Raw genomic sequence first — 17,130 nt, 5'->3', positions numbered from 1 at the left:
ATATAGGAGACACGCCGCTATGATGTCACGTCACCTGATGTCTATATGCATAGTGAGTGACGGTTTCATTATCTGCTTTAAGGTCTGTCCACACCAAGCACTATACATAAATAACTATAAGTATAAGTGCATTTAACTCAAGTTGATTGATGGCAGAGTACACGCCGCAGCTATAATAGTGACAGTGGTGAACGTGGTTAGAGTGCTTTGTGTGGAGGGCCCTTAACAGTTACAATATTGCCTCATTTTGTCTAACTATCCTACACCAGGGGTCTTCAATAGGGGTTCCAGACCGTCCAAGACCCCTAGGGGGTCCTCAGAGTTACTACAGGGGGTCCTCCAAAACTTTGTGTGATAGAAACTTTTTTTCTCCTTTTTTATATTAACCACTTGAACCTTAGTGTCCATATTGGGAGAACTTTGTCCAAAAATAGCTGATCTACAAGCTCACAACGCCTCGCGCTGCGAGGCGTTGTGAGCTTGTAGATCGGCTGTTTTCGGCAAAGAGCTTTGGTGTAGAGGGGAAAAAGAGCAGATTAATTACAGAGTGAAAGGTCAAGTTTATTAAGTATTGACAAATCAAGTGGTTAAATATCGAAAAACACAAATCTGACATGAATCCAAAATACCCAGATAATTGTGCTGCCAAAAGATGAAACTATATGGAATCTATGATAAGGTAGTGGGGGTCCCTGCTTCATCTCTCTCTCAACTAAGGGGTCCCTGGCCTGAAAACGTTGAACACAGTAATGTCACCAGGGTTCATTTATCCATTTGTAACTTTAGCATACAAACTGAACCAAAGGTTAGGACTTTGTAAAGTCAAATTAACACTGTGGAGTTTACTTCGGCAGCTTCGGCAGAATTGGCCACACCGGGCATTCCTACCAAGACCAGCGCTATTAGACTGGTCATGATACTGGCGCTGGCACCCAGCTAAAGGTTTAGCACCGCTCTCACCAAACAAAATGGCTCCTGTGCTCCCCAGGTTAACCTGTTAACAATCCTGTATACTTTGCAAAAAACGCCTATACACAACGTACCCAACGTAAATTGATTGTTGTTTTTAAACCATTTGGAGTAATGCATTGGGCATGGTCTCATTTTGAAGGAAACATTTTGAAGTTTTACCCAGAAATAAATAATCACTCTGTGTGCAACTGACATTGAGTAATGCAAGTTTTAACTTACTGGAATAGCAGGTTTTTAATCCTCGCCTAAATATTTTCAGTAAATAGATGCCTGCATAACACTGTTATTATCATATAGGAGCTGAAAAACACAATGTGGACACATTTTGAAGCCTTACCTAGCCCAATTTCAAAGGACATGATAAAACTACAGAATATGAATATTTTACACATGTTTTACTAAGTGTATGTTTATGCGTTTTCATTTGGAGACATTTGCCTATATATCATATAAAAAGGTCAAAAAAGGGCTAATAGACTGGATTTATTTTTATTTTTATTTTTTATTATTTTTATTTATTTATTATTATTATTATTTTATTTATTTATTTTACTGACAGCCCTAACACTCTTGGTCTGACATTCGGCGCGCTGCTGCGTATTTACGCACGTCCAGTGGTGCTGTTACGCAGGGTTTTTTGGGTATTGTAGTTCACTTCAGCCAAAACAAATTAGGCATCATTTTTCTGAGACTATACTGGCTATAAGATGTGCCAGTCATCAGAACAACCTGTTGCCACTGGCTGAATCTATGGCACAGGAAACATGGCCATGCACCGCCTCTGAACACAGACCATTGGTTGCTATTGGGGGGATGGGCAGGACTAGAAGCTCCAATTGGGTGAAATGAAGTGTCAATCGTTTGGGGGCCATTTTGAGCTATGATCTTGAGAGCAAATAAGGGGTTATACTGAAAATGTGGACTGGATTTATATGCAAAACACCGTCGTCATCATGTTTGTATGTCTGCCAATGGAGAACAGTGATGGCATGAAGGAAAACATGGTTTGGACTATTTTCAATCAATGGCTTGGATTATGTGTACTTTACACGAACTAAGAACATCATTATTGTGGAAATAGATCATGTTGGTGGACTAGAAACCATCTCTGAACGTGAGTAGTTACAACTTTATCAACATTTGTTTGTTTATGTATGTCGGACTTCAACGTTGATAGTAGCGCGAGTTTGCTACACACACGTGGTTTGCATCTCTGTAATCACAAGACTTGTGGCTTTCTATAGATATGCGACATGTCCGTGTAGGTGAAACACACGCTTGCGTGGACGTGAATGTTTGTCAAAGTACGGCCGTTGGGCCCGCCGGCGGGCCGAGAACTGATAAGAGGTTAATGGTTAACGCATGACATCAGCTTTGCAGGGCCGCTCTACACACAGCAACATCCTCGGTGTTCATTTAACTCCTACGAGCAGGGGTGTCGCACCAAATTCTGGGCCCTGCTGGGTACAAGGATTCATTGCGGGACCCCCATGAATGTTCTTCATAGGGGGAGGGGGTTTAACCCATTTAGACCGGGAACGCATTATTACACGTTATTTTGTGCTTTAACTATTGAAAAATAGCAGATCTGCAAGCTCACAGCGCGGCACTTCTTTTTTAAATCGTGAACATTTGTGCAAGTCTTTGAATATTTCAAATCCTTCTAAGGTTTTTTGAAAAACCTATGTTTCTATGTCAGTGGTGCACAAACCTTTTCATGTGAAGGACCCCCGAAATTACATATTTGGCCACGGTGACCCCATCTCAAAATATTTAGTTCCATGGACCCCCCAGAAGCAGAATTTGAGTTACAAATGTACGTTTAAAAAATAGATATGTTCAAAGATTTGCACGCATTTTCACGACTTTTCAAAAATACGATCTACAAGCTTGCAGCGCGGCACTCGGTGCCACGCTGTGAGTTTGTATATCTGCTATTTTTCAATAGCTAAAGTATGAAATAATTAAGGCACCTCCAGAGTCCCACTTTAACCCCCCTTGTGACACCCCTGCCTACGAGTGGGATCCTTTCGTACAATCTAGTGTCGAATGAACACTAAGGATTTCCCTGTGTAAAATGTATACTCTTTGCTGAATGAAGTACTTGTTTGACCTTGACAGGTTCCTGTGAACATTCTTGCCGGTTTTATTGTCTTAGGCACGTTTGTGCTCTCAGAATGTAATAGACCATGTGAGTTATACAACAAATAATGGACGTCTCTGACCAAAAACTAAACACATACTATTGGCTGTCAGTGCAGGGGAATAAGGTGTCATAGCTTTTATGTGAAAGCAGATTTGGGTTGTAGGCTGGTGGCACGCATGACAGAAAGCAGAAAGCGGGAAAGCTATACCTGCGATTAATAGTCTCTCTCTGTAGTCCCTCCATAAAAAAAAACGTATTTTGACACACCTGACCTCATCCAAGTTAACGTAAATAACAAAAAGTCTGGTAGATAGCCAGATGCTTACAAATTGGTACCTGTAAGCTATACACATTTTATTGTTTAACTTTCAAGCATAATGGTGCATTTAGCTAATTTTGACAATAACTGCTAGTTGATCGCCAGAGACGTTAAGGATTTGAGCTAAACTATTACTAAGCTCACCGTTCAACAGACCTTCAAACTGCACACGGACATAGAAATGCATCTATGAGCTCTGTCCAAGTTCCATAAAGCATCGCAACCTCCTTACCTCCCTATATCTCTGACTGTCTCTCATATTCAGACACATAACACACACACACACACACGCGCGCGCGCTCTCTTTAGAGTCTAGACGAAACAAAGGTATTTGGGTGACCTGTCCCTGACAGGTCAAATAAAAGTATTTTCCTTTCATTGTCTTTCTTCCTCATGCTATTCTCGCTCAGTCACTCAACATCGTTGCTTTGTGCGTAGTAGTGGGAAATGGGAAGTCACCTGCTTTAGTCACGGTGACATGTACACAGTCACAGCAACGAAACCCAGCCTCATACACAAACAGCAGACAGTGTGTTATCTATTGCCACAGCCGATAACGTTTCCCCGCTTTACAGTTCGTTGTTACCTTCTGACTGTGGAGAAAGAGTTCTGTAAACATCATGGGCCTCGTGTGTAAACCTTAAGTCTGGATTCACCAGTACGGAACGCTTCTGTGACCTCTAAATGCACTCTCTAATGAAAATGTTTCCATTAGTGCCGAGGGGCGATCGCTGTGCTTCATTTAACAAAAACATTACACACAATGGAGCTGGGCTATTTCAGTTCAAGCACAAATATTTGCTCTTAAATGATACAATTAGCACATGATAACACGGTAAAAAAAAGGCTAACCACACAGTTACAGCCTTTTCACTTTGTAGAGCAGATTGAATACTATACTGTTCAAACTTAGCCTTATCAGGTGTGACTGATGCTGAAAAAGAACTTGGTCAATCACAGCAACTTAACTTTATACGGTGTGGCTCTATAGCAGGCAAGCACACAGTGTGCTTGTAGATCTGCTGTTTGCATTAGTTTTGTGCGACAGTCTTGTATGATGAAGCAGGGCTTTACTTTACGAAGAAAGGTACAAATTTGAAACTTGGGCATACATGGTTTCTGCCCGACAGTGACGTTATAAAAACCTAGGTACCACATTCGCCGCTGCAGTTCATTGAAACGACCTGTGAAAACGGGAGGGTGGAATGTGCGGAAGTACGGAAGGCACACTTCCACTCGAAGTGACTACCTACCGGCCAATCACAGCTCGCTTTTTTCCAGGACTCTAGGATGCGTTCGAATACACAAACGACCAGAGGGCCTGCAAGTACCTTCTGGTCGTTCGTTCCTATATCCGAACGCACCCTGGGTTGCGAAAAGACCCGCCCCCACCTGCCTCTGATTGGCCAGCCTAGATCACACTGGGCCTACCAAACGTCCCCTTCTGTGACGCATGCGGAAGCTGCGGCAATACAGAGCCGGAGGATGCGTCTGCCTTTCTCTGTCTATGTAGTATAAGTATAAAGGTCTTTGCACACTGCTGTGTTTTTTCGGCCGAATATCGGAGCGAATTTCGGAGCACGAGAATAAAAAAAACTACCTCACGTTATGTCAATCATGTTTGCCATGTGCTTATTATAATTTTTCGGACCAGGGTCGTTTTTTTTTTTTTTCTTTTTTCCACAGCTGTCACCTCTCTATCTTTTTTATAATGAAGTGGATGCTCATAGTTGTCAGATGTCATAGACTGGCCACCTTGCCTGGCGGAGATACAGTATGCGCTTCAGTGAAGAAGGAAAGAAAGAAAGAAAGAAAGAAAGAAAGAAAGAAAGAAAGAAAGAAAGACTTACAATGTCGTCCGTGGCGTCTTTAGCTGCGGTGGCAGTCAGCACCATCACCAGGGGAACCACGGTGGTGAACCACGACAGAGAGGAGATCCATGGAATCACCTGGACCAAAACACACACACACACACACACACACACACACACACACACACACACACACACACACACACACACACACACACACACACACACACACACACACACACACACACACACACGCACGCAAGCACGCACAACGCACATCGTAAGTGGCGGTCAGTGGTTCGGTACCCATTTGTGGGTCACGGACGCATTTTTATGGGTCACGACTCAAGTAAAAGTCCCATTTCTTTTTCCTCCTTTTAAAAAAATAATAAAATAAAACACAAACAAACTAACAAACACATCTAAGAAAAAAGTGAGCGATGCTATTTATGAGTTTATTTTATTGAGCGTCCCGCGAAGCTTGGACAATGTGACCCTGGGCGTAACAAACTTAATTTGAGCACTTTGTGCTGTAGGCCAGATGTAGGCCAGGTGTAGGCCAGATGTAGGCCAGATGTAGGCCAGATGTAGGCCAGGTGTAGGCCAGATGTAGGCCAGATGTAGGCCAGGTGTAGGCCAGATGTAGGCCAGGTGTAGGCCAGATGTAGGCCAGGTGTAGGCCAGGTGTAGGCCAGATGTAGGCCAGGTGTAGGCCAGATGTAGGCCAGGTGTAGGCCAGATGTAGGCCAGGTGTAGGCCAGGTGTAGGCCAGATGTAGGCCAGGTGTAGGCCAGATGTAGGCCAGGTGTAGGCCAGGTGTAGGCCAGATGTAGGCCAGGTGTAGGCCAGGTGTAGGCCAGATGTAGGCCAGGTGTAGGCCAGATGTAGGCCAGGTGTAGGCCAGATGTAGGCCAGGTGTAGGCCAGGTGTAGGCCAGATGTAGGCCAGGTGTAGGCCAGGTGTAGGCCAGATGTAGGCCAGGTGTAGGCCAGATGTAGGCCAGGTGTAGGCCAGATGTAGGCCAGGTGTAGGCCAGGTGTAGGCCAGATGTAGGCCAGGTGTAGGCCAGATGTAGGCCAGATGTAGGCCAGGTGTAGGCCAGATGTAGGCCAGGTGTAGGCCAGGTGTAGGCCAGATGTAGGCCAGGTGTAGGCCAGATGTAGGCCAGATGTAGGCCAGGTGTAGGCCAGATGTAGGCCAGATGTAGGCCAGATGTAGGCCACACTTTGTGTCAGACGTTGGAGCTCAGCTTCTTCCAGGAACACCACTCAAAAACAAGAATTGTTAAGCAGGTTAAGTTTAGGTCCCGGGCAAACGTCTAATTTCTCTTTTGAGTCTTGAGCTAAAAGAGTTTGGGAACCACTGCTGTGCAGCAGAGACCTACTAACATGCTTAGCATCAACCACTTAACCCAATAAGCACCAATGTACTCGAATAGCAAATCTAGCCAATGTCACGACGAGATCAGAACTTGTGAGCTAGCCAGAGGTGGAAAAAGTACTCACGTTATACTTAAGTAAAGTATCGATAATGCAATGCAGTAATACTCTGTTAAAAGTAAAAGTCTGGAATTAAAAATGTACTTGAAGTTGAAGGTACAAAATATTGGCATCAAAATGTTCTTAAAAGTAGAAAGTACTCAGTATGCAGAATGTCCCATTTCACAAGTTCCAAATTTATAAAATCTTTTGAAAATAGCAGATCTACAAGCGTTGCGAAGCATTGTGAGCTCATGAAAAAGTTTGAGAACCGCTGCTTTGGCAAAAGTCAAAATGACACATCAACACTGCTTTCCTGAAGCTTACACCAGCTTCCAGTGGCAAGACTGGTGTGGACGTGATGAGGCAACTTCCTGTGCTGGATACTATCGCACTTCCTTAATCTGAGCACTTTTCACTGAGCTAACGTACTATATCCGGTTTATTGGCTTGTTTTTGAGCGTTGCCTGCCGCTCCAACAACTGACCTTGTGTGTAGGTCTGTCCATTATCTGGTCTGTCTGTCCATGTGTCTGTCCATACACTGGGTGTTATTTTTTGTCAAGTACAGTTCTTAAATACATTTTTAGTTTTACTTTATTTGAGTATTCCCATTTCTTGATACTTTATACTTCTACTCCACCACATGGCGAGGAAATCTGTTGAAGTACTTCTTCCTCTGACAAAAGAATAACAGAAACATATCAGCTGGACTACTGTACTTCTCTCTTGTGTCATAATTCAGTAAGCTGAAGCCATGGGTAAAATGGCACTATTCATTTACAGGGAAATTACAGTTGACAGGAGTATTATGGCAGATAAAAGCCACTGGAAAGAATCTGAATAATATTTCTGAGCAGGCTACAAACCTTTATGCAATTATGTTCACTATTCTATTTTGGAAAAACTATTGCACATGTTTCCAGCTCTAGCCAAACATGATCAACGATCGTCAAATACACAAACACCTTCTTGTACTCTTTGGTACCAAGGGGACCATAGTCAGTGTGTACATAGCTCATTTTGTACAATGACATACACACACCGCAGTGCATTGGGAATTCCTTTTCAAAATATTGTAACTGTGACACATGTACTGTATGTATCTTTCTTTCTGTTAAAGTTATGTGCGTGTGTGCGTGTGTGCGTGTGTGCGTGTGTGCGTGCGTGCGTGCGTGTGCGTGCATGAAGACATGTGACTGTGCCTCACCTGTAGCACCAGCAGAACCAGGAAGTAGGCGTTAGCGATCCTCTGGAACTGTTCGAAGAGGTTGAGAGGCAGGAAGGAAAGAGCGTTGTACTTGGACGTCTTGATGGCATTGGTCTGATGGATGGATGGATGGATGGATGAGGAGACAGTAAGAGAGAAAACAAATGAGTTGTTTATTTGTATGATGTGATCCTTTCATTTCAACTCGGCTGAGTTGATCATCATCGCACTGGAGTCAATCTAATTATGAAAATGCATAAATGGTAAATGGTGCATTTATGTAGCGCTTTTATCCACCCATTCACACACACATTCACACACTGATGGCAGAGGAAACCATGCAAGGCACCGACCAGCACATCAGGAGCTCAAGGACACTTCGACACTAACTCTGGGGTATAGCCCAGGATCGAACTGGGAACCTTGCGGTTCCCATCCGGCCACTCTACCCTTGAGACACTGCCGTAGTATATGGGACAAAATATATGTATGCACAGGGGCGTGCTAGAATCTGGACCATCTAACAACAGGCCTCCAGCTCCAGGACCACTAATGAAATGAGAAAATTAAATTTAAATAGAAAAATACACGGATAGGGGCAACAACATAATCTTCAGCTCCTTGCATGAAAGGAGTTGATGAAAGTTAGCAGAACTTTGCAATGCCATGTCCAATGTCCGTGACTCGGCTCAAGCGGACTTCGAAATCGCTTTAGCTCGCTCGCCGGTGTCTCACGTTGCTCAAGTCCGCTTGAGACTGCGCACCTCAGCCAAAAGCTCCCAAGCCGCGATGGGCGTGAACCTATTACAATAACCCTGCCTCGAATCCACTCCTCGCTTCCGGGGTAGGCTGTAAGATGGACCAATACAGGTCCTTAACTCTGAGCGTGCGCAAATGGCACCAAAATGACCCTAATGAGTCCACTTGGTGCCATTTGCGGTGCCATAACGATAACCAACCACACTAACCTAACATTTGTAGGACTAATGGGACGTCAAAATATTTGGAGGTCAGAATTATGAGCAGACCCCCCATTTGAGTTAAATGAAAACAGAGGAAGGCAGGAAATTATGGGAATGTGTCCTCCATGTAACATTTTAATTGGGCTGATTTTGTCCCGTGTGATTACAGTGAGACTGTGGCCATGCCACACAGACCCCACAGTATACATTTGAAACCATGTGAAATGGGACATTCTGCATAACGAGTAATTTCTACTTTTCGCAGCCTATTCTGTGCCTATCCCGAACATGTTCGGCTTTATTTCAATCAAATACAATTTTTGTTTTATTAATTGACTTACCCTGAGCTGCTTGTTGAGTCGTGGGTGGTCCTGGCTCGTCCTACGCTAGCCAGCTAGCCATTTTACATGGTCCGACGATATATTCCATTAAAAATGGTTTAAAATACATTTTTGAGCCCCCCAATGTTCACCAAATGTTCAGCGCCGCTTCCGGAACGACGTCCAGTGTGCCTATCCCGAACATGTTCGGCTTTTTTAATGAAATGAATAAAATGATCCGAGGCCTTCTGAAGCCTGAGCCTAAATTTAAAATCCAGTGTTCCAAATCTGGGGGCCGCCATGCCGGCCGTTAGCCGCGAACGGCGCCGCGAATCGCCACCGAATCCAATGAAAAACCACATCTTTGGAGGCCCATATCTCTGGATTGTGTTTTTAGGGATGTGGCGCGAGGTTTATTTACGGCGAAATCGCCGAAAAATGATCTTTAAAAAGACAAAATGGGAATAGCTATTCTGTTAGCATTATCATCCGGGACCTTTCCATGACGTGCACGAACGTGAGCACGCGCGTCACTGCAACGTGAGCCCCCGGATGCTAATGCAGTCCCCTATGGGAGAAAGTCTGGCATTCTTTGGTGCCCTCTAGGGGCTGGCACTGGAAGCGTTAAGTATATTTTGATATCAATTCTATTGTACTTTTAATAATGTAAATTTTGAATTCAGCACTTGTACTTGGAGTATTTCTACATTACAGTATTGATACTTTTACTTAAGTATACATTTTGAGTACCTTTTCCACCACTGGTTTGTTCTCCTACACGACTTTGTCCTCCAACCACCTGACTGACTGCCAGTGATGGAAAAAGTAATGACATTTCTCATTTAAGTAAAAGTATCCATACTGCAATGTAGAAATTACTCTGTTAGAAGTAATAGTACCGTTTCGACTCTACGGAATTCAACAGTAAAAGTACAAAATGCAGAAGGTTCCATTTCACAAGTTTTCAAATGTATAAATGTATTAAAATATTTAGATAATAGCAGATCTACAAGCACACAATGTGTCGCAACACAACGCATTGTGAGTTTGAAGATCGTCTATTTTCTAGCTACTATTCACAAAGTAACAAGCAACTAAAGTTTTCAAATGATTGTAGCGAATATAACATTTGTCCCTAAGATGTAGTAGAAGAAGTAAAAGTAAAAGTTGAAAATTGGAAGTAGTTCAGTAGAGTAAAAGAAAATCCTCAGAAGTGTAATTTAAGTACAGTACTTGAGTAAATGTACTTAGTTACTTTACACCACTGCTGACTGCCACATCCTTTGTCTCACATAATCTCTGCACTGCTCCAAACAATTCATAATTCATACTCCTGTTAGTAAGCCAATACGTGTTCTAAATGTGGCCTGGGCAGGGACCATTAGAGAGCATAATACGTGACGGCAATATCCAGTCAGCACTTGTTCTGTCATCACAAGGTGACCCACACTGACCTGCTGCTGTATATCAAACGCAGTTCAAGTGAACCCAGAACTGGCGCTATAACAAGAATATCTCATATACTGTAGCACCACATCAGAAAAGTTTGCTCAAGAACAGTGGTTTTCAACCCTTTTCATAATCGTCGCTGTCGGGTGGAAACGTGCTCACGTTTCAAGATATTACGTTTGACAACCAATCATCAGCATGCAGACAGAGTTTGAAAATTGAGCACATCATTTCAAAGTAACTTTAGTGCTTGTCATGAAAATATAGCACCTACTGTAAGCTTAAACGTAATAGGTAATAAGGCCGCTTTCGAATGAATACAATTAGGAATGACTTAACAACCAAAGAGGCTGAGCACTTTTATTTTTGGGCTACTGTGTTATTCTTTCTTTCTTAGCCAGAGGCTATGGCTATTTGGGGGTTCATGATGTGGCATGGAAATGTTTGGGAACCCATGGTCTAGTGCAGGGTTTCCCAAAGTGGGTGCCGTGGCACCCTAGGGTGCCGCAGGATATTTTGTCAATATTTGTAATTTATCAAAATAACTTCAGTTTAACCACTTATACTTGTTGTTATGTTTGTTGTCTGCAAAAAGAAACCTCATGGTGGTGCAACCTGAGTTGCACTGTACTCGGTGCATTCTTTTTCAGCCTATATCAACCTGTTTCCGCGAGAATTTACTGTAGCATTATGTGTGGGACACATCCGGAGAACAGCAGACATACAAGCTCACGTCGCGTCGCAGATGCAACCGTTGTGAGCTTGTAGATCACTCTCGGCTGCGACGCCGGAACTGCCGCACTACTTCTACGCAACATATTTGTCACAAAAATAAGGTACTGTAAAGTAACAATATAATTCAGGGGGTGCTGTGGATGAAAACATTATTTACAGGGGTGCCCTGAGACAAAAATGTTTGATAACCACTGTGCGCTGGGAAGCATTTGTTGTGTACCAGGTGTGTCTTATCAAGAGGCCAACAGCTCTTGACGAGCCACAGTGAAACCACAGTAAAATGTCCTAAAAACGTCTTCTGGACGTACATACACGGTATGTAAACACACTCTGCTGTTTACATACCGTGTGTACTCCCTGTTTGGTATGCTGTTCACGTTTATGCTCTCATGTCATGAGCAGAGTGAGCCAAGTTGTACCAGACGAGAGTGAACAAACGCTTGAAAGATCTGGATTAAAGGGATATTTCACATAAAGAAAAGTAATTTTAGCATCCCAGACAGTTTTTAAGTTGCTTGTTTCTGTATTTAGAGATTTCATTATTCATTTCATCAGACATGCCCCCTTCCTATACAAACCCATTGTAACTTCAAACTCCAATTCCTTTTTTTTCATTTATTTAATTTAATTGTTTTATTGTATTTAATATCTAAATACTGAATCAAGCAACTGAAGAACTGTCTGGGGTGTTCCCAAAAGCCTGAGTAGACGAAAAATTACCCACATTCTTTTTAAAAGTGAAATACCCCTTTAATGCAAGAAATATTCATGTTCTACAGTAGGTATGGCGTATACAGTTTCAGTACAGTAGACTCATCAGAAATCAGTTCAAAGAACCTGCCTAGTTATAATCATTAGAATGGTCCAAACTGATAAACATTTTGATTTTACGCACGCTTTGTATTGCCCTTCACATTTAATTTGGCTATAATCGAAGAGTTGAATTCTCGAGGATTCGCTATATAAAATGCATTGCCCAAAATATATATATATTGTTTGTCCTATCGACCAACCTTAGTTACAGGTCTTTTGGATAAAATCATCAGTGTCATCAAGAGTTCTCTAGTCTATAACTTGGGTATACGACTATACGCCCACCCTACACACCCTGTGGTATGTAATATTATGTCTTCATCAGCAGCTGCTTTCTTACGGTCTGCTGCAACACACTGAGCGCATAATACGTGACGGCAATATCCAGTCAGCACTTGTTCTGTCATCACAAGGTGACCCACACTGACCTGCTGCTGGATATCAAACGCAGTTCAAGTGAACCCAGAACTGGCGCTATAACAAGAATATCTCATATACTGTAGCACCACATCCGAAATGTGCGCTCTAGAACAGTGGTTCTCAACCCTTTTCATATCGTCGCTGTCGGGTGGAAACCTTGTATGTCCAGGAGTAGTTCACTCCCAAAATGAAAAATGTCCTATTGCTTACTCACGTCATGGATACTCGAGTTCAGGAATGCTATAACTGGATGTACAATGCACATTTCCCCCGGTGGGGAGAACCATGGGAGAACATGTTCACCGCGCTATGGTCCTATCGACCAACCTTAGTTACAGGTATTTTGGATGAAATCATCAGTGTCATCAAGAGTTCTCTAGTCTATAACTTGGGTATACGACTATACGCCCACCCTACACACTGTGGTATGTAATATTATTTCTTCATCAGCAGCTGCTTTCTTACGGTTTGCTGCAACACACTGCTACTGCTATTCGGCCGAATATCTGTGTTTTCGGCCGAATATCTGTGTTTTCGGCTGTCCAAAACGCAACAAAAACGCAGCAGTGTGCAACCAGTTTTAACAATGGAAAATAGAGATCACTGCTAAGGAGAATTCCCATTATCAGCAGTACACTGTTCTCCTACTATTGGCTGAGAGCCAGTCTACTGATAATGACCAGACACACACACACACGCACACACACGCACGCACGCACGCACGCACACACGCACGCACACACACACACCCACACACACAAAATCGTTGACCTTTTTTGGCAATTTATTAAACAAAACCCTAAAGCCCTAAAGTTATAGAACTTGGATATCTGCCATCCTTGGTTCACGACACCGGCGCACAACTAACACTACTGTCCCCCATAAGTCACATCTGTCCATGGAAGACTGTGGCGGATCTTGGGAATGGGCTTATTGTGTCTGAAAAGACATATTTAGCCACTTGTACGCATGCCACCATCCACTGAAATCAAAATTGTTAAAATCGCTAAAACTATAGAAAGCAGTAAATTGAAACATTTTAAGACTCCTCTTTTCTTTTCTCTAATTAGAATCTAAAATATGAACCCTTGTTGTCCTTTAATAAGGCATAGCAATATTCCTACAAAATGCACACACACACGCACACGCACACGCACACACACACACACACACACACACACACACACACACACACACACACACACACAGTGAGGTTACTTACCGCGTACTTGAAAGAGAGGTTGTATTCCCTGTCGTTGGCACGCAGTTTCCTCTCCAGCTCTGAAGGCCAGGGACCGCAGCATCATAGGTCAAGGTTCATTGTTAAAAGAAAACAAAAACATCTTACACATCTTACAGTCAGGGTTCCCACACATTTTTACCAATTAATTTCCAAAACTTTTCCAAAACGTTTCCAGAATATTTAACCCAATTTCCAGGACTATATAACAATAATTCAGCTCAATAACAGGTCGCTTACTCCTATGCGCAATGCCCAAAGACAGGTAGTGTATGCCAGTGGTTCTCAACCTTTTCAGGCTGTGACCCCAGAAAAAATCATGTTTTAACTGGGGACCCAGCACGAGCACTAAGAGTTGAGGAATTTTGTATAACATGGTTGGTTCTATTGTGAAAATAGCAGATCAACATGCTCACAACGCCTCGCGTTGTGAGGCGTGAGCATGTAGATCGGCTATTTTCACAATTTCTGCCTCTATATATTTGACAATTTGGCCCATGTTTAATTTGTCATTTCAGAGGTATTAAGAAAATCAATAACCAAAGACAATGCATAGCTATTTTTTCCAGGACCTTCCAGGACCCTTGATAAATTCCAAAACTTTACAAGTACTGGAAAAAAAAAATCTAATTTCAAAATATTTCCAGGAATTTCATGACCGTGGGAACCCTGTACAGTGACATGACACAGACCTTTATGGTCTTCCTGTGCGTCCGTCGTTCCTGTTACTAGAAGCAGTGCTGGAAAGTAACTAAGTACATTTACTCAAATGACTGCACTTAAGTACCATTTTGAGGTAAAGTAGTTTTTACTTTACTGGAGTACTTCCAATTTCAATGATTTTACTTCCTATTCCATTACATCTCAAAGGCGGATAATGTAGTTTTACTACACTATCATTATTTGAAAACCTTATAGTTAATAGTTACTTTGTAGATTTTGATTATTATTACAAAACCCCTTCAGACCTACAAATATTATCTGCAAGTTCAAAAGCTTTTAGATTTGTTTGGGTACTTTGGTACATTTTGACACCAGTACTTTTACTCAAGTAAATTCTGAATACTGAACTTGTTCTTGTAACATATTATTTCTACAGTAGGTTATTATGATACTTTGAGTACTTCTTCAGTTCAGAGGCAACACAGGACAGTGCATCATTTACAGTAATGTACCTCTCTCTTTCCTCCTGGTGCAGTCCATGCCAAAGAACGTCATCTTCTCTTCCCCTCTTCTTCTTCTGTCTCTATCTGTCTATCATACCCCCCTGTGAACAGAGAAACACATGTTAACTTTTTAAAGGTCAAGTTTCTCTTTCTATATTTTTTAGGTTTCCTGACCTCAATTACACAACAACAAAAAAAAACGAACTTTCAACATCCAGTGGATTTTCTGTGGTCTGTTTTTTTCTGAATAATTAGGCTCAGAAAAGTGCTGTGATTGGCCCCTGGACATTGATGTCAAAGTCCATTAATCCTGCCCCCTCTCATCCAAGCCCCTCCCCTCTCTTTCTCTCCCTGACGGGCGGAGCAGAGGCCATGATTGACAGGAAAAATCCCTCAACGACAGCGACAACCGCAGGCATATCCACCAGAATTTACTGTAGAATTGTTTGAACACCTGTTTTGTTTCCACCAGAATTTACTGCAGAATTACGTGTGGGACACATCCGGTTAACAGCAGACATACAAGCTCACGTCGTGGAAATGCCACACGCCTTCTGCGCAATGCACGTTGGAAACTTGTGGATACAGAAGGTGTTTTTTCATTGCAACTCAAAAGCCCTCAGAACACAGAGAGAGAAAAAACTGCCAGGGCTCACTTTTAGTACACGTCTTGTACAGCACGTCGTGAGACCTTTAAAATTAACTTCAATGTCATCGCAGAACCAAAATTCGCTTGAACGTTGCGACGAGTAGTGCCAAGAGATGGATCATGAATACAACACCATGGAAGTAAAAAATCACACCCAGCGTGAAGTGAGTGGTGCCTTTTGACGCACTGAACAGTGACGCGTTGATCGGCTATCTTCAGCATTCAACCAAGTGTAAAATCAGCCATTAAGAGGCCATCAAGGCCTGCCAAAACACATTCTTGTCCACCAGATCAACAGCATCTTTAGTCAACTAAAATCTTATGACATTTAGTTGACTAAAACTAGATTAAAATAAAAACATTATAGATGACTAAAGTATGAATAATACTAAATGTAATTGTATTCATAAGACTGATATCAACACTGCACACACAAAGCAAACATTGTGTCTCTTCAGTACACCAAGTATTTAAACATGTGGTGCTGCTGAGACCAACATCCTACATGCATGCCAACCAGGGCAGTGCCATATAACTGCTAGTATACAATTTTCCATCAGTTGCCCTATGAGGTAGACTACTCCTTCCCTCTTTAAATTAAAGGCAGAAGTCTTTAAAAACTGCCCTTTTGGACGAGCTTTCTGAACTATACAGTAGTTCGGAGAGTCAGCACATCTGGGGGTGGTGTGCAGGGGAGTTCTGGAAAAAAAGGTTGTGAAACCGCAAAAGTTCTAAATTACGTCAATTTGTAGTTATATCACCTCCATCTCCTTCCGAAAACTCTGTAAAAGAACATGTAGCAAATAGCAATTCAGGAGTCATCAGCTTTTACTCAGCCAGTTACTTTTTCAAGGCTTTGAGACAGTGTCTTTACTTTACAGTAGGAAGAAGGCTTTGGGGCTTTGTCCACAGAGAGTGGACAAAACTCAAAAAGCTTGTATATGCTGTGAGTTTGTAGATCGGTAAATTCTTGGAAAATAGATTATGTGTTGTTGTATCTAGACTGAGTTCTTAAAGACACTGCAACGGAAGTTCTCCACTTGCTCCACTCCCTTATGGTGACGCATTTCCTAGTGAAACGGTCCAGGAAGGAGGGACATAGTGCTGGAAGGAATGTGATTTGTTATAATACAAAACACATGTTTTCACTTTTTTGCCATCTACTGTTAGGTATGGCCATATTATCACTACAGATATTCTGTGTGAAAAACGTATTTTTTTATTTCACCACAGTACGAAACGCTGTTTCTTAGCCTTGTCTGAAGAGAAGTTTAAAGATGCAGGCAGTCAGATGTGTTCCTCAGGTCGATTTATTGCACAGAGACAAAGTACAGTGGTTCCATCAGCCCAGCAGGTAAGCTTCACGGCTTTGGAGTGACAACACTTAGTTTTGGCTTATTATATAGAGGTACATGCATGCTAAGTGAAGAGCAGAGGCTGA

At 42.4% G+C, this 17,130-nt stretch overlaps 1 protein-coding gene across 1 annotated transcript in view; it reads right to left on the bottom strand.

The window, feature by feature from the left end:
• Nucleotides 1–17,130, bottom strand: part of atp8b5a (ATPase phospholipid transporting 8B5a) — a 63,243-nt gene that overhangs the window by 23,883 nt on the left and 22,230 nt on the right. The window contains exons 2-5 of the mRNA XM_080738740.1: nucleotides 15,050–15,141; nucleotides 13,857–13,915; nucleotides 7,936–8,049; nucleotides 5,288–5,386 (exon numbers count right to left, since the gene is read on the bottom strand). Coding sequence (XP_080594866.1) covers nucleotides 5,288–5,386; nucleotides 7,936–8,049; nucleotides 13,857–13,915; nucleotides 15,050–15,092 — 315 coding nt within the window. The 5' untranslated portion in view covers nucleotides 15,093–15,141. The remainder of the gene's footprint in view (nucleotides 1–5,287; nucleotides 5,387–7,935; nucleotides 8,050–13,856; nucleotides 13,916–15,049; nucleotides 15,142–17,130) is intronic.

This window comes from Nannobrachium achirus (assembly GCF_963921795.1).
Source record: "Nannobrachium achirus genome assembly, chromosome: 12".
Classification (NCBI taxonomy): Eukaryota; Metazoa; Chordata; class Actinopteri; order Myctophiformes; family Myctophidae; genus Nannobrachium; species Nannobrachium achirus.
This window is presented reverse-complemented; position numbering and strand designations above follow the sequence as displayed.